General features: G+C 41.2%; 1 protein-coding gene across 2 annotated transcripts in view; it reads left to right on the top strand.

The window, feature by feature from the left end:
* The window catches only part of Lrrc1 (leucine rich repeat containing 1), a 117,957-nt gene that overhangs the window by 33,322 nt on the left and 65,641 nt on the right, over positions 1–18,994 (top strand). For both annotated transcript variants that reach the window (XM_036193535.1, XM_036193536.1), the window contains exon 2: positions 14,609–14,726. In XM_036193535.1, coding sequence (XP_036049428.1) covers positions 14,609–14,726 — 118 coding nt within the window. The remainder of the gene's footprint in view (positions 1–14,608; positions 14,727–18,994) is intronic.

Below are 18,994 nucleotides of genomic sequence, written 5' to 3'. Positions count from 1 at the left end.
CACAGCAATAAATAAAGACGACAGTCTTAGAAGAAGACATGTTCACACAAGAAGGATCCAGGACATGACAGAAGGCAGAAGGGAGACATGCGCTGGATTTCCATGGCAGTTAGTTCTACTTCCCATCAAGTTAACAATCAAGATTCCGTCACCACAGTGTCACCTTTGTCAGCATGACACCCAAACACATCACATTTGGGCCATGGCCTTCCACCATTTGTCCCCATAGACTCATGGCCATCTCACAATGCCAAGTACATTCAGTCCAAGTTCAAAAGTCTGCACAGTGTTTAATAGTTTCAATACTGCTATAAAAGCCCAAAGTCTGAGTCCCAGCTGAAACTGAAGGCAGTCTCGACAGGATCCCATGTACCCCTGGGTGACCTGGAACAACTTGCTATATAGATCAAGCTGGCCTCGAACTCACAGAGATCTGCCTGCCTCTGGGTCCTGAGTGCTGGGATTAAAGACATGTGCCACTATGACCAGCCTGAAGGCATTCACTTACCTGTGAGCTCCTATCATCTGAAAACAAGTTACATGCTTGTAATACACAGTGGTACAGAGTAAACATTCCCATTCCAAAAGGGAGGAGTTGGGGTATAGCAAAGAATGATGGGAACAGAGCAAGACTGAAATGCAACCGAGAAAACACTAAAACCTGCACTGCATGTCCAGCGTCTAGGGCTCCAAGAGACCTGGGTAGTCTTGCACCTTCCACATCATCCACTACTGGCACAGTCTCTCTTGGGTAGATTCCACTCTATGTTTGCAGCTCTCTCCTGGGGATGTCGCATGGTTCTGGCGTCTCCAGCATCCCAAGATCTCCATTGCAGCCTAGGCTTTACCTTCACAGCTTCATTCAATAGTCTTCAGGGGGAGTTTCTTTACAGGGACTCACACCTTGTCTCTTATTGTCTGGCCTTAGACACTGGCCTCCACGATCCCTTCAGTTCTTTATCTTTCTTGCCTGCAACACCATTATCAATGTAGATGGTATGACCAACTTCTGCCACCTGCTTAAGATGGAGCCTTCCTTCCTATGTGAGCGTGTGTTCACGTGCGCACAAATACAGTCTCACACACACACACACACACACACACACACACACACACACACACACAAGTTTCTCTGGTGACCTGGGGTTGATGGGGGAGTACTTTGCTAGGCAATAGCTTTTCAGGAACAGGGAACCCTTCAGCTTAAGCACGACCCTTTAATTGAACTTGATTTTACAAGGTGGAGCCTCCTGTATCTCCCAAGTCTTACTCTCAGGTACCTCTTCAGTGCAGGTCTGGAGGTGTCTCTTTAATGGCTCTGGTCTTTGGATTCCAGCTGCGCATCTCCTGTACTCTCCATCTGGCACCCTCTGCCTGCCTCTCTGCCTCTCCTTGCCAAACTTCACAGGTACTCTCCTGTCTCCTGGCCTTTTCCCTTTCCCTCACCCTAGAGCTGTTTCAGCACAGAGAGCAGCACCTGTGCCTGCCACAGCTTGAACACTGCCTTCGATCTTCTGTTGCCAAACAAATTAGTTCATTACCTTTAAATGCAGCTTCAACGTGAAACCTCAGCATTTCAGCCTGAGAAATGAAACCAGGTCTAAACACCTGGGTATGAGTACTAGTCAAGTTTAATAAACTCGATTAAGAATGTTTGATTTTTGTGTTTTTCCTCTCTTATCCCATGCTAGCTTTGAACTGGTTGTGCAGCTGAGTATGACCTTGAACTTACGGAATCCTGCCTTCTGTCCTGCGAGTGCTGGGAATGTGGGCTTGTGCCATGGCACCCAGTATTGTGGGGCTTTAGACATTTAACCTAGAGCTTCCTGCATGCTAGGCAGACACTCTGCTCTAGGAAGCCACAGCTCTACCTCCTTGAATTCCATTTTTTACATGTAAATTATTTATATATTTATCTTTTCAATTACCGTTGTTTAAAATGGGAAGGAAAGAGGTGGGGCATTGATATACTTCTGTAATCCCATTTCAAGGCCATACTCGGCTACAGAGTAAGACTCCATCTCAGAAAAGCAAAGTGGACAAACAGAAAAGCAAAGCAAAACAGCAGAAGAGAGAAAATGCAAAGGATAAAGCAACACTCTCTCAGCAAGGCCTCTTTGATTTTCGTGACACAAAGCATCAGCATAGCAGTTGGAATGGCCGCAGTCATTTGGCTTAACTTTTCTCTCAACAGACTTACCCTTTGTCCTCTCGTACATAGTACACATATCTCTAGTACACCTTTAAGGAAAATCGGGTTTATAGTATATATGCATGTTTATATGTATATATAAATAATTGTACTTTGTTTCCCCCTAACCTTGGGATGCATATACGTATTATCAACTGTTTCCCAGCTGCATGGATTTCCTGCTGCTGCTGCTGCTGCTGCTAATGCTAATGCTTTGGTTGATAGTATTTACTTAGTTGATCTTTCCTGGACCATGCTGCACTGCTTAGCCCCTGTCACTCCCATCACCCCTGTCACCCCTGTCATTTCTGTGGCACCAGCAGCCCGGTCTTCCCATGTCAACAGCATCATCGGGTTCCCACTAAAGCAATACTTCCCTAATGTCTTCTGGTTTTAATTAAGAGTTCCTCCTGTCTAAGTCATTGCAAACGGCGCTATCAACTGTCCACTTCTGATCAAACACAGAGAGCATGCCTGGCTTTGTGATTTTCCACGTACTTTATCCCTGAACTTTTTCAACAACGGTGGTGGGAACCTTGAGCATGTATATCTTTGTTAAATACATTACTGTTGAAAGAGTAACAGGGCATGAAAGTGTCGTGAGAATATTCCAATATGCCAGCAAATAAGAGGATAAAATTATCAGCAGGGATAAAATACCAAACAATTGGAGACCTATTTTGAGCAGAATAAATGCAGTGCCTTTGTTACAGATGCCCACATGCACACCTGCCAGCCCTCAGCAGGAGCAGATTTGTCTGGTTAGCGTTGGCTCTTCTGAGATTTCAGGACATGGAAAGAAATGAGCAAACGGTCTTTTCTTTGTTGTACAAAGGCTTCCTGGCAGCTAAAACACACACCTATTAAATATTACATTTTAGAGCAGTAATCTGTCCTCTGAACAAATAAATTGGCAAGTAAAATATTTTTCCAATTTTAGAGGAAATAGTTTTAGTAAGGGATGGAGCTTTTTGTCTCATTTCATATTTATTAACTATATTAACTATTTCCTATCTAGAGTATTTGGATATGAGTTTTCTATTTTGTGAGTCAGTATTCCAAATTCTTTTTTGTTATAAGTTGACAGCTTATAATTATATAAGTCTGTGGGATACAAAATAATGGTATGATTTTTGAATACGGTATAGAACAATTAAATCAATATAGTTGTATCCATCACTTCAAACATTTAACATTTAGAATGTGCTAAGAACATTGGGAAGTTACTCTTAGTTCTTTCAAAATGTATCCTATATAGTTATATTTACCATGCTGTGCAGTAGGAGAGGGTGGGGGATACTATGTGAGAGTTTATGTGCTGGTGCCTGTGTGTGCATACGGATGCTGGAAGAGTGTATTGGGTGACCTACTCTAGCACTTTCTGCCTGTTCTTTTGAAGCAGGGTCTTTTCTCTGAACCCAAGGCTGGGATTTTCTTGGCTAGACTGGAAGGCACCAACCTCAGCAATCCTCCTGTCTCTGTCCTCCTCAGAACTGCTGCTGAGTGTGTGTGCAGAGTATTTGGCTCACTGCGCAGGTGCTGGGATCCAGAATCTGTAGCGAGCACTCTTACTTTCTAGACGATCTTTCCAGCACCCAGTCCTTCTCGGGTTTGAGCGTTCACTGAACCCCTTCATACTCAAATTCTGAAGGTGAGATGCAATTACTTAATTCTCTGCTTAGCTCAGCTGCATCTTTTACTGTTCTGTAAATATTTTTCTCTCTTGTCTATTAAAAACTTTCTCGTTTATTATAAAACCTTTTATTCAGCTATTTTCTCTCTTAATTTTTATTAGAAAAGTCAACACTCCTGATTAACTGCAGAATTTTGTAACATGTGTTACTCAGTCTTAATAAATGTTCTCCTGTAACAGATCTTTCTACCTTATTTTGTGGTAGACTATTTAGGTTAGCAACATTTCCCATGACTCTTTTAAACATATTTTCTGTTATCTTTTCCATCTACTAGCAGAGACTATTTTCCCTCCTGGATTGGGTCCTTTTCATCACACACACACACACACACACACACACACACACACACACACACACCCTCCACCCCCAGGAGTGTCTGGAGGAGGGGATGAAGATTAGCAAGATAGATAGAAGAGGTGTCATCCTCCTTCCCCATGGCTTCTCCGCCATTTACCCTCCTGCCAGTCTCTCTCTGTCAGTTAGTGTCATCTCTGAAGCACCTCTGTTCTTCCCAATACACATGGGACTCTTGGGGCTAGATCTTAAAATACCTCGTATTTTATCAGTCAAGTGATCATCTCTTTCTTCTCATGTTACCCTTTCTGTTTTCATAGCCCCCACACATATGCACATGCACACATTTGTACATATATACACATACTTAAATGAGTCCACCTGTGAGAAAAAACTTGCATCTGTCTTTCTGACTCTGGCTTATTTCACTTAGCATGCTGAGCTCTACTTCTATCCATTTTCCTGACAATGTTCTTCTTTGTAGCAGAATAAAATTTCATTCTATCTATCTGTCTGTCTGTCTGTCCGCCCACCTACCCACCCCCTCATCCACATACATATATCACATTTTCTCTATACATTGATCTGTTGAAGGACATCTAGATTGGTTCCATTTTTCTTAGCTGTCATGAATAGTGAAGCAATAAACAAGGATGTGCACCTGTCTCTAGGATACACTGACTTACAGCCCTTTGGTAGTGAAACCATGAATGGTATAGCTAGGTCACACGATAGTTCTAATTTTTATTTTTTGAGGACTCTCCCTGTTGGAGCTCCATTTATAGGATCCTCATGGCTTTACCCAGCAGGTCTGCATAGAGAGGATGATTAGGACCACAGGCCTGAGTGCAGGTGTCTGGGATGGTCTGCACTTGGCTGTGCTGGGGGGAGGTCTTTTCTCCACCCCTTGGCATTCCTTTAAATACCCCAGGGCAGAGACAGTCAAAGGCCGATGGATTAGGATTCAGGCCCTCTCGAGGCTGTCCTGTATTTTCTATCTGTTTTTTCCCCCTCTATCTTCCTAACTAATATTTCCTGCTGCTCCTACTCAAGAGTACTCTGGGGAAATGTGGGGGTGAGGGATGGCCCCCCACACCTCCCAACACTGATTTCAACACTTACATTCCTACCATCAGTCACTAAGTGGTTTTCTCCATCCCATTCACTCCAGCATTTCTTGTCATTTGGTTTCTTGATGATAGCTGTTCTTCCCGAGGTAATCAGCCCAGTTTTTCTTTTCTTTTGATGTAGGGTCTCTTGTAGCATAGACTATGTAGCCAAGGATGACCTTGACCAGTTGCTGGGATTACAGGTCTGTGGCTGGTTTATGTGGTATTGCAGATTGTACCAAATTGACCCCAAAGGGATTCATGCATGCCAGACAAGCACTCTACCAACTGAATAGTATTCTCATCCCCACAGCTTCAGTTTGCATAGCCCTGATGGGTAGGTAGGAGTGTTGGAATATTTTTTGAACATTTTCTGGCCTTATGTATATATTTGGAATTTCATACAATGTATTTTGAGCATATTCACACCATCTCCTCTCCATGCCACACCTGGCCCTGGGCTTTTTATTTGGCAACCTACGGCTTCTCGGATGAGCGTAATCCTCTGTGTTGGGTAACTCTCATTAAGTACTTTTATATGAATATATTTCATATGTAATATACATAAGAAGCTTATAAAATGCTAGGTTACCATATGGCTTTTTAAAACATCCTTGGAGTTTTCCCTTCTGCAACCCCTCTCTACCTGTATGTCTCTGTTCTGTTTTCCATTTATTGATTGGTTGACCTTTTGATATTTGTATTGGTACTTTATATATCCTGTCTGCTGTGTGGTTAGAAGACCTTTCCACACCCTGTAGGCCATCTCTTCCACTTGGGCGCTGGTTACCTGTGTTTGTATAGAAACTTTTAATTTGGTGGATTCTGCTTGTCAGCTTAGGATCACTTCCTGTTCTGTTTGGGTTCTTCCAGAAAATCTTTGTCTATGGCTTTGAAGTTTAGTGTTTTACCTAGGTTTTCTTCTGCCATTTTTAAGGTTTCAGGTCTTGTATTAAGGTCTTTTATCCAATTTTTGATTGATTGATTGATTGATTGAGTGTGTGTGTGTGTGTGTGTGTGTGTGTGTGTGTGTGTGTGTGTGTGTAGGAGGGGAGAGATGGACCTACTTCCATTGAAAAAACACGCAGAAATCCCGATTTCCCAACGTTAGATTTCCCCAGTATTTGCCTGACACCGTTGTTGTCAATGTTAGATGTCTCGCTGCAGCTGTGTGGGCTTATTTTCTACATTCTCTATTCTGTTCCATGTCTTAGTGCCAAAACATACAATTTTTGTTCTGATAGCTCTAGTATAATTTGATATCAGGTGTGCAGTACTACAGCATCACCCTCTCTCTTTCTTGGGATAATGTATGCTTTCATATAAATTTTAGAAACTTTTTTTTCTTAGTTCTGGAGGAATTATCGGTGGAATTTTGTTAAGGATTGTGTTGACTCTGTGGACCGTCTGGTGTTTGGTTTCTTCAGTGTCTTAGAGATTTCATTAGCCTCCTTTGTTAACTTAGTTTAGTTTTGTTTCTTCTGAAGCTGTTGCGATTGAGATTTTTTTTTCTAATTTCTTTCTCTTCATGTTCATTACCAGCGTATAGAAGGCTACTGGGTTTTGTGTGTTGGCATCCTGGCACTTTTCTGAAGGGGTCCAAGAGTTTTCTGGTGGAATATTTAGCGTTGTTTTTTTTTTTTTTTTTTTTTTTCCTTATGTCTTCTACAAGCAGGGATGCTTTCACCTTGGCCCTTCCTGTTTCTGTCTATCCCTTTTGTTTCTAGTATCTTTGGTCTAAGACTTCCAGCACTATATTGAATAAGATTGGTGATACTGGGCATCTTGTCTTGTTCCTGATTTTGTAGGAAATGCTTTTGGTTTACAATATCTCTATATGTAGTTGATCAAAAAGGCAGCCCACGTTGATGAGGACAGGGGTAGGGATTTTGTTTAAGTTATATAAAATACAAAAAGGTAAACGATTTTGGTCAAGGATTAGAATGCCACCAAAGTGGAAATCAGCGTCATTGTAGCTCAGAGGTTTGTGGCAATCTTGACACACGGGAATCCATGGTAGCAGTTCTTCTCCACTTGGTGGAGGAATTTGGGCAACTTGGGTACAACTGATTGATGGTTGGCCATACAGTAACATGAAAGGATGCAGCCCTTTTAGAACCGAGGTTTCCGTTGCTCCTTTCTCAGATGCAGAAAAGAAGGATTCCTAGTACCAAAGGGCAAAGACCTTGTCAGGTGGAGAATGGGAACAACATTTTGTTTTGTTGAATGAAAGGCTCAGTATCTACCAGAAACAATAGTGGCTGTAAGAAGCCTGGTGCCGTGTAACAACCCAGATCAACTGGGGTTTCTCTGAATATAATTGCACAAAATGTGCTCTGAGTGGGTCAGTGAGCTGTAATCAAACATGTAGATCTGAAGAATAGTGTCGCTGTGTGCTCTGTCATATGATTGCTTAGTGCTCAGGCACCCTGCCAGAAGAGCTACACAAATTGTTCTCCGTGCACGCTGGCTGATCCCAGAACCAAGGCAGAAGGGTTTATAGCCTATGGGTTCTTTTCTCTGACTATGTAAGGAAGCTGAAAATTTACAATGTAATATAGTTTGAGTGACATCTCCTCAATTGTATAAGACAAATAGATGATTTAGAACATTTGAACATCTGCTGAGATCCATCAGGCTAATGCGGGAAAGGACTTAGTGTTTGGGTTCATCTTGAGATCATAACACACTATATTTTTACAACTTCTCATGTGTCAGTTGGGACAGGGTGTAGGTCAGGATGCATACAACCCGCAAAAGAAACCCTAATTTGTCTGCTCATTAGGACTTCTATTAGACATAGAGATCTATAAGCTACCATTTTTGTTATTTGCTGCAGACCTGAGTACCCAGTTTACTTGATTTCTTGTGTGTGACATAACGGACGGGCCCTGGATGCATGGAATTGGTGATGGCTTTTGTACTTTCGCTATTACGCCTTTCTTGGAAAACAAAGCAAGCTTTTCATGCTTGAGTAAACACATTGATGTATTATGAAACTGTCAGACTCTTTGAACAATTGGCATCGGCTGAGTTATTCAAATATGTGACTCTTTTCAGTGGCTTTTGTGTTTGGTGATGCTTTAGTACAACTAGTAAAAAGAGATTGCCGTCCCTTAAATCTCAGCTGATGGTTAAAGAAATCTCAAGGATTAGCACCCTTTGAGCATCTTCTTCATTATCAAATACGTCCAATTAGTAGAGCCATTTGTGCAGATACAGAGCTCACTTAAATAATCTTTTTTTAAATCTTAAAAACAGTAGTTGGTGCAATACTCTTGTCACGTGACCTCAGTGTGCTCTACTTTACCCACCCAGTGTTCTCTCGCTGCGATCTCTTCCTGAAGGTAGCATGGCTTTTTGCAAAGACCCTGGAACTTTGTGTTCCTTTAGAATTTTGTTTGCATGGTAACCCTTTTCAAGTTCTATTGTGTCTTTAATAATCATTTTTATTATTTGCATAATACTGAATTATGTAACAACTGGCTAGTCTGTTTTTCTTATTCACAACGTGCTTCCTAGTTTTTAACATCATAATGTAAAGATATATTTATGTACTATGCTTATTTTTGCTATTTTCAGTTATAGTATGAGGAGTGGTGCCCAGTAGTATATCAGTAGACTTGGGAAGTTTTGTCTGTTTTGTGTTGCCCACTTGCTTTTTAAAAGGCAGTGTATATTTGGATCATTATATAAATGCCAGTTTTTCTTTTTTAACCGATAAAAGGAGAAGATCATAGGCATTCTGACACTTGTAAGGTGGTATCTCAGAGTCGTTTTGATTTGCATTTCTCTGACGACTAAGGATGTTGAGCATTTCCTCAAGTGTCTTTCAGCCATTTGAGATTCTTATTTTGAGAATTCTCTGTTTAGCTGTATAGCCCATTTTTTATTGGGTTGTTCAGTATTTTGATGTCTAGTTTCTTGAGTTCTTTACATACTTTGGAGATCAGTCCTCTGTCAGATGTGGGGCTGGTGAAGATCTATTGCCATTCTGTAGGCTGTCTTTTTGTCTTATTGACCATGTCTTTTGCCCTACAAAAGCTTCTCAGTTTCAAGAGATCCCATTTATTAATTGTTGCTCTCAGTGTCTGTGCTGCTGGTGTTACATTTAGGAAGTGATCTTCTGTGCCCATGTGTTCAAGAGTACTTCCTACTTTCTCTTCTATCAAGTTCATTGTAACTGAATTTATGTTGAGGTCTTTGATTCACTTGGACTTGAGTTTTGTGCATGGTGACAGATATGGATCTATTTGTAATTTTTTACGTGTAAATATCCAGTTATGCTAGCACCATTTGTTTAAGATACTTTCTTTTTTTTCCATTGTATAGTTTTGGCTTCACTATCAAAAATCAGGTGTTTAATTGTGTGTGGATTAATGTCAAGGTCTTCTATTTGATTCCATTGTTCTGTATGTTGATTTTTATGCCAGTACCTAGCTGTTTTTATTACTATAGCTCTATAGTAGTGCTTGAGATCAGGGATGGTGATGCCTCCAGGTTGCTATTATTACACAGGATTCTTTTAGCTATCCTGGTTTTTTTGTTTTTCCAGATGAAGTTAAATATTGTTCTTTCCAAGTCTGTGAAAAATTGTGTTGAAATTTTAATGGGGATTGCATTGAATCTGTAGACTGCTATTGGTAAGATTGCCATTTTTATTATGTTAATCCTACCTATCCACAAGCATGGGAGATCTTTCCATTAAATATTAGCATCTTATTTGGAGTATCCTGTCATCCTAGTACAGACTCTCCTTTGTAAATTCATTTTCTTTCTTTCTTTCTTTTTTCAAGACAGGGTTTCTCTGTGTAGCTTTGACACTTTTCCTGGAACTCACTCTGTAGCCCAGGCTAGCCTCGAACTCACAGAGATCCGCCTGCTTCTGCCTCCCAAGTGGTGGGATTAAAGGCATGTACTACCACTGCCCGACTTCATTTTTTATTTTTAACAATGTAGTATATGCAAGCATTTCACAGTTCTGATCAGCTGGGGACATGGGCCTCTTGCTTCCCCTGGGCTTTTGAGAACCCCCCCCAGCTCAGTGCTGTTTTAGAGGTGTGTTTCCATATCACCAGTGGCCTGTCTGTTTTCCAGCTGGTGTATGTCCCTCTTTGTAGCTCTCGATAGATGTCCATTAGTGGAAGTTGAAGATCCAGCACTTTCAGTTTCTAGCCTTTCTAATATTGACATAATGATTTTTATCAATGTGGATGATAGAACATTATTATGACTTATGTATTCCTTCTAACCAAATCTTGTATTTACATTCTGATTTTCTCTTGTGCTGTACATTCCCGGGAACCAGCTCCATCCCCGTTTGCCTGTTTTGTTGTCTCCATGAAAATGTTCCTGATTTATCACTAACATGTGGAGAGTTGCGGATTTCTTCATTGTACTTTCTACCACGTCAGATAATCCCTGAGATGAGTTTTCATTAATTTATTTTTCAAAGCTCTCATCTGGAAGCCTATATATCTGGCTTCTGTGTATTCAGGTTATTTTCATGGATTGTGGTTCAGGGCCTTATGGAAATCTCCCTGGGAATTTCTTTTGCCCTTCTGAGTTTTGTTGATTTGCTATCCTGAATGTCATATCATTCTTTTAAAGTTTATATCCACATTTTGACAGATTTCTGGGGAAAGTGTGGGAAAAGCAAGTTTTTCATATTTGGGTGGGAAATAATTTCTTGTCTTTTTAAGGCCTGTGTCATTCATTGACTTTTCAGGTTTGTGTCAGGACCGGTGCCAATCTGAATTCAAACTCCCTGTCAGTCACTTCCCCCTTTATTCCACTCATCTTCAGGAGTTTAAAATTTCAATTAGTTCTATATTTACTATAGAACTTTTAGTTCAGTATTCCTTAATTGTGTTTTTTCCATTCCATTAGTTATTTTTGCATTATTGTGATCAGAATAACTGACAGAAACAAGGGAGGAAGATTTATTTTGGCTTATGGTTTTAGTCCATCCTAGCAGGGTAGAAATGGCAGTGGAAAGACATGCATTTATGGCAGTGTGAGCTCAAGGAGGGGCCTATTCACATCATGATGGACCAGTATTCAGAGAAATCGAGGTGAAACCCGGCTCTGGGCAGTAACCATCAAGTGATGGTGACATTCTCTTTCCAGCTAGATTGCCACCTACTGAAGCTTTCATAAGTCCCTCCTCACAGCACCACCAGATGTGGGACACAGTTCAGATACAAACCGGAACACGTTCATGTTGTCCTGAAGGTGTGCCCCTGGGAACCAGAAAGCCATGTTCTGCAGTTTCCTGTGTTTGGACTCCATATTCCTGGCATGAGTTATTGCTTGTGGAGTTGTTTAGTTTTCCTGTTTTTTCTTTCTTTCTTTCTGTTTTTTTTTTTTTTGTTCCTCCTATTTTGCTATCTCTGAGTTTTGCCAAACTTCTTCTGAGGAAATTTGTTCATTTTATTTACTTCTCTTAGAATCTTTTGTGGAGGCTACAATATTTTAAATTTCCAAGTGTTGAATTCAAAATTTTCTTGATTTGGTAACTTACTGCTTCAGCTTGATTCTCCCCCACCCCCATCCTGCACTTTTTAGCTAATGAAGTTTTCTTTGGTTCCTTGTATTGTTTCTCTTGGTGTGTGTGTGTGTGTGTGTGTGTGTGTGTGTGTTCCTGCATGTGCATGCATACACACTTGGCTTTTGGCATATGGTAGGCTTTTTTCTTAAGTATCTAGAGAATCTAGACTGTTTAAATTAGAAATCCAGATCCCAGGAATGTGGGTGAGATGAGTATGTGCAGAAACTGTGTATTGGAGGTGGGGGACATCATGTCAGCTCTTCTCTATGATAATTGGTGTTGCTAGGTCTGTGACCATGCCTGGAGTCCTGGTTGCCCCGAAACAGGAGGGTGAGCTCTCTCTGATAGCCCTTGACTGTGGTTTTTTTTTTTTTTTTTTTTTTTTTTTTTTTTTTGTGTGTGTGTGTGTGTGTGTGTGTGTGTGTGTGTGTGTTTGCTTTATTCTTGCCCTTAAAGCCCTCATGCTTCAACTCTGCCTGACTATGAAGGGCAAAGAAGAGAAGACAAGGATTTAACTGTTTCTTAGAAATGAATTTTCAGTTTTCTTTCCTTTAGATGTACTTTTCCTAATTTCTTTATAGCTACTTACAGCACAGCTGTTTTCCTCCCTGCCTCCCTGCCTCCCTCCCTCCCTCCTTCCCTCCCTTCCTTCCTTCCTTTCTTTTTTTACTTTATTATTATTTGTCCTGCATTTTGGCTTTAAGAATTTTGCTGCATAACTATCTAGTTTGCCTCTTGCTTTGTGTGTTAGTAGTCTGATACGAAATATAAGATATAGATATGATAGGATAAAAGGATGGATTGTTGAACTACTTTTAAAGAGCAACTTGTTTAAAATGTTTTACATTGGTATAGATTTTAGTTTATTGATACAAATTTAAAGTTTGTTTTGTTATACTGTATGTATATTTCTACTCTTGTTTAAAATATTATGTTTATGTAACTCATTTAAATTGTAATGGATAATTAAGAAATACAGATTAATAATTAGTCTTCTATGATAGTCAAACTTATAGTCATGTTAAGTTTTCTAGATATACATAGATATAATTCATTTAAGTAGGTAATCTTCAAATGCTTCAAAGACCTACAGAATGTGGCATTTAAAGTGTATTAAAAACTTACACTTTCTGGACAGTGAGACACATCTCCTAGCAGCAGTGATTTATTTAAAAGAGAAATATGAGCATTGAAGACACTCCATATGGAGTTTATCTTCTTCGCAAAAATAGCCATTTGGGCAAGAAATTGTTCTTGCCTGAACTGCTTAACAAAATGTTGAATCAACTGGACATGCAAGACCCATAGAAAGGTGACCACAGAACTTTGCAAGGCGAGATGGTCCTTCAGGTTCCTGCTTCATAGAAGAAACTGCCAGACATTCTATAGGACACAGAGGAAAAAAAAAATAACTGAGAGACTAGGCCTATGGGCTGAAAGTGGATGCCCCAATGTTAGAGAGGAACTTTTGATGACTATCCAGGCAGACAGCTGTCTCTGTCATTTTAGATTTTTGGAAGTTGCTTACAATGCACTTCCTGTTTACTTAGGTAATATTATATCCTTCTGGGGTCTTTGATGTAGTTGAAGACTAGATAGTTAATTTTCCTTGATTATGATAAAAGATAAATTAGATGTAAAACTTTAGATTCACAAATATAGGATAGATAGAATATTTTCTTTAATTTTGTCAAATACAAATAGAATAAATACTGTAACTATAACTCTTGCTTGATAATTGTTTTCTTATATCTAATTTTACTATGTAAAAGTTAAAACCTTCCTTCTTTAATTAAACAGAAAAGGGGAAATGCTGTGGGATAATGCTTTTGTACACTGGTTTAATAAAATGCTGATTAGCCAATAGCCAGGCAGGAAGTAAAGGCAGGATAAGTAGATAAGGAGAATTCTGGGAAGAGGAAGGCTGAGTGAGGAGGCACCAGCCTGCCGTCCAGGGAGCAGCATGTAATGGCACACAGGTAAAGCCACGGAACACATGGCAACATATAGGATTAACAGGAATGGGCTGAGTTTAAGTGTAAGAGCTAGTCGATAATAAGCCTGAGCTAATGGCCGAGCAGTTTTAATTAATATAAGCCTCTGTGTGTTTACTTGGAGGACGTGAGTGGGAGAGATTTGTCACAACTACTGGCTGGGACACAGGAAAACTTTCAGCAACAGTAGTCTTGATAGGCTTATTGCATATTTTTATATTTATGTTCATCTCTATACTAATTTTAGTACGTTGCTGAAGGGTGCATTAGAAAGACCAAATAGTCATTATGCTTCGGCCATGGGAACCAGTGCAGACTTTTGATTCCTGGTCAAAATATTTTCCTACTTGCTGCAGACACTGTGAGATAGTACATCTAAAACCAATAGAATTAATGTGTTATGTTTTGTATAAACAGTAGTTTTAATTAAAATTCTAAAATAAATTATGTTTACATATGTCTGTTTATTATCACAGTTTTAATATTAGTTTTGATAAATAGAAGATGTGGCAATCTATTCTCATGAAGTTGCTTATTCATTTTTAAAATATTTTTAGTTTTGAATACTTGTAGATGGATAGGAATTTGCAAAAATGATATGTCCTGAGAGGTACTTTGTATACGGTTTATACCAGTGATGTCTTTATATGATCAAATGAGGAAATTGGCATGGGTACAGTCTTCATTAGGTTTAAAAGACAAATTGAAATGTTATTTTAGCTCCAAGAGTCATGCAAATGTATGTGAAACTTACGTGACACCATTTTCTCTTCCAGCAATTTTTCCAGCTAGTCAAATTACGAAAGCTTGGACTCAGTGACAATGAAATTCAGCGGCTCCCTCCGGAAATAGCAAACTTCATGCAGCTGGTAGAGCTTGATGTATCTCGAAATGGTAAGAACACATCCCATGTGGATTATCCTCTTGTCTCTTTTGATGCTGGGGACATGATTAATAAAAACGAGTCTATAAAGGTTATTGGAGATGCTTTTTCTGGTTATGGGAAAGCTGTGTGCACTTTTTTTTGTGTGTGGAAATTAATGAGATTTAAATTTTATGTTTTTGAGACATCTCACTTTGTAGCTCAGGCTGTTCTTGAATTTGCAAACCTCTAACTTCACCCTTCCTAAGTACTGGGATCCCAGGCCTGTCTCACCATGCTTGGCTAATAACACCTTAAATAGTTCGGTTAACTTCAAATATTTACCAACACTATTCTTGTTACTTTTAAAAAGTGGCTTCAGTTTTCAACTCTCTTGGCTGGAGACCACATGACTTACTTCGCTCAGTTTGGTTTGGTTTGGTTTGGTTTTGTGAGACAAGGTCTCACTTTGTAAACCTATCTCGCCTGGTACTCACTGTGTAGCCCAGCTGGCCTTGACGTTGTGGCAGGCCCCTTGCCTCAGCCTCCCAAGTACTAGGGCTACAGGTGACCATGACCAGCACTCACTCATTTTACTGAGCTTGGAATTGAGAGCAGGTGGTGAATGTTTGTTTGGATGCTGATATACAGAAGTCATGCCCCAGGGAAAGGTTGGTTTCTCCTGATTATGGCTTAGTGTGCTCTACCCCAGCAGTCAGACGTACTGTGAGCTCCGGTGTACTCTACCACACAGTCTGACAGTATGTTGACAAAGCTGAGCGTGCCTGAAGTCCATGCAGGGGGTGTAACGCTTCCTGCCCCGGGGATGCTCACTTTGTCCCTTTGAAATTTCTCATTCCCAGCCTTGCCCTCTGCAAAGCATTGGGGCCTTATGAAGGTCCCAGCAGTTTGTCATGTTCCCTGAGACTGTCTGAGGGCCTTCAGCTGTCCTGGAAGAGCCCTGCCTCCATAAGTAACCTGCTAGAGAATGTGGTGTGTTGGGGGTGAGTCGGGGGAGGCAGGCACATGGCATGGGGGCGCGAACCACCGTCCAAGCACAGAGAGTGCAGCATGGAGCATGGGTGGGTTCAGGGATTTCTTGAAGGTTGTAAAAGCCTGCCAGGATGACACATCAAAACGAGGTCACTGTTGCTATGACTACCAGGGACAGGGTCTCAGACCAGTTCCAGATGGGCAGATCTCAGTGTGCTTCCTTTCCTTTTATTTACTATTAATTTTTTGGCACATAAAAACCACATCAATATAAATTTCCAAGGCAACTGGAGTGGATAATAAAAGTCAGAAAGCCTCCAGCCTGAGAGGCAGTGTGAGAACCTAGCCTGTACACTTGAGGCATTGTGAGGATCTGAGGCCGTTGTCCGAGGTCTGTCTAGTCTCCGCTTCTCTGTTGCACTAATTGGAGCTGCCTGCTGCAGACAGAAGCTGATTGTCTGAGTCCCCTGCCCAGCCTTTGGGTCGTAGAAGAGCTAAAACCAGGGCTGGCTGCTGCTTGATAGGCTTTCAGTGGCATCTTCAGTTCCCGAGTTTCTAAAAGCCAGTGCTTTGACCATGGGGGACAAAGGCAAGGTGTTGGTGCATACACCCATTGGATGGCTTCACGTTGAACTTGAACATGCAGTGATTACCTCAACTTTCTATTAAATTGAAGATTCTGAAGTAGAGGATCTGGAGTGGGCCTTGAGATTGTGCCTTGGTTCCCAGGGGTGCTAACCCTCCCAGGGGCAGCTAACCCTGCCAGTCCGCCAGACAGCAGCAGGATTTTAGAAGGTACCACTTAGACTTGCTACAGACTTCCTTCAGAAGTTTCATGTGATTATGAGCTACCTTCTCTGTGCTGCAGACAACCCTGCACCTCTGTGTGTAGGGTGGGAAGTCTCCAAGATACGCCTGGTTCAGGACAATGAGCTCGAGCTGACTTAAGCTCACCTTTTCTTGGATTTTCTTTCCTTGCTTAAATAAAAGATAAGAGAGTTTTATGTTTCTCTCTAAGAAAGTCTATACATAAGATTTTTCAAAGGACTGTTTTCCTGGGCCAAGGAGAACTGCCTAAATCTCCAAACCCTTACCTTTGTGACTTTGTTTTCTGATATTTTGGGCACAGAGTCAGGGGAGATAAGGGCTTATAGTGAAGAGTGAGCTCATGAGGCAAGGGCTAGGGGTGTTCTAGGTGGTGAGGGCATGCTTTTGGGGGACAGGGTACGGAATAGAGGCTGTTCCCAGAATTACCGGTTGGGGACCTTAGGCCAGAGTCCTGGGTCTGTCATCAGTGCCGGATCTGCTTTGGATTGGCTCTTAACTCTGCTGGGCTGTGTTCTGTGAAGGGATGGAATGAGGGGCTACTCCTCGTATGATATAAGTGAGCACCAAGGTACATATTAAACATTCAGGGACCAAAATTGTATTGAGAGAAAAAGATATTGCATGTTTTCCTTGAATATAGATAAAGGATGACTGGAATACAGTACAAGGAATTGATATCTGGATGCGTTGCTAAAATCTTAGATAAAACTTGCCCGACTTTTACATACAGTTCAGGTATGAGGCATTCACTGTGGTGCAGATCCCGTAGCTCAACACTGGAACTTTATGTCTGTTTCCTAGGTCCACCTGTTCGTAGCTGTCCTAGGGAAATGGCCTCTCATAAGAAAAGGTATTGAGCCATAATATGATCTACTATCCAAGGATCCAGGACAGATTTTCGTAATGCTTTTCCAGCCCCAGTGTCAGTAGTTTGAGTTTTATAGTTGATGCTGTAATTTGACTTAAATCATTGAATCATGTCATTCTCCTTTCAGTTTAGTTTTTCCCAAAGTGTAAGGCCTAGATCATTGACCCTAGCAGAGGTCATTATTGGTAGAAATGAAAAACTGTAACACTTACTATTGAATCATGGAAAGAACAATATCCATTTTCCTATTTTATCCAGGAGTTGCTGTATATGAGACCTTATAACACTGTATTTATATAATATGTATTTTTGATGTTGAAAGTAGCTTTGTATTAAGTTGTTTAAAACACTTTTTTTTGGAAAATAAATATTGAGACTAAAAGGGCAGTTTAAACGAGAAGTAAGGAACTCAGGGAGTATTACAGTTGTGAAGGTGGGGTGGGGATGGCCAGGTGGAAGGGGTGCTGGTTAGTATTAGCATATTAATCCTGGCTTGTGACTGGCTAACTAGCAAACACAAGTTAACAAGAACTTAGATGTAAGGTCTTTCCAGGATAAGTAAAAGCACTGTGGACGCTCTGCAGGGAGAGCAGAACCCATGTTCTCATCTCTTCTGGAGCTTGGGATTGGTTTAATGCTAGGGCAGTTTCTTCTGTCCAAGCAGGGAATGCCGAACAATGCCTGTGGTCTGCAGCTTTTGGCTTCTTTAGTGTAACTTATAACCAGGCTTGAAACCCGCTGAAGTGACCTTGTGTTTGCTTCTGAGTCTGCCCCTGGGAAAAGGCCTCTTCGGGCAGCACAAACCTAGAGTATCCGTATGTCCTCTTCCTCCTCCTCAGTTACACAGTTCTTCTATTAACTATGTGATTAACTATGTACGTCCACTCCAGAAAAGCTGCACGAGTCTGCTTTTACCCACGGCACACCTCAGACGTGCCGTACTGAAGCCATTGTTCTCCTTTCTCTGGCTGCCTGACTCGGGCCCAGGATTAACACCCCGCTTAGCACATTGCACAGTGGCTGGACCTGGACCGTTTTCCTTGTCACTGTCACCATTAACCATGAGAGACACCAGCAAAGGGAAGCACACAGCTGGACCGGCTTGGCCGATGCAGGGTGGCTAGACAGTTCTCAGCATAGAGCTTGTCCCTTGCTTTCCAAGTTCCTGCTTCCTCACTTGAGCCCTTTCTGCCTTAGTTTGTACCTTCTCGTGGGTTAATACAGAAAAAATAGGGTTGCCTTCTACTCACTAAAGGCAAAGTGCTACATACTTAGTCACTATTCTCTTGCTCTAAAGAGACACCATGACCAAAGCAACTCACAAAAGAAAGCATTTGCTTAGTTTCAGAGGGTTAGTATGAGATCATGGTGGGGAGGCAGGCAGGCATGGTGCTGGAGCAGTAGCTGAGAGCTTGCATCCTGATCCAGGAGCAGCAGGCTGGGCCTGCTATGGGCTTTTGAAACCCCGAAGTCTACCCCCAGTGACATACCTCCTCCAGCAAGGCCACACCTCCACCCACAGCCCATACTATACCTGAACATAGGAATGGAAAAGTAGACTTCTAATGTGACTCCTGTCCTGTTACCAGCAACATTGTACTGAATAATAGA

This window comes from Onychomys torridus, chromosome 7, assembly GCF_903995425.1.
Source record: "Onychomys torridus chromosome 7, mOncTor1.1, whole genome shotgun sequence".
NCBI classification, from domain to species: domain Eukaryota; kingdom Metazoa; phylum Chordata; class Mammalia; order Rodentia; family Cricetidae; genus Onychomys; species Onychomys torridus.
This window is presented reverse-complemented; position numbering and strand designations above follow the sequence as displayed.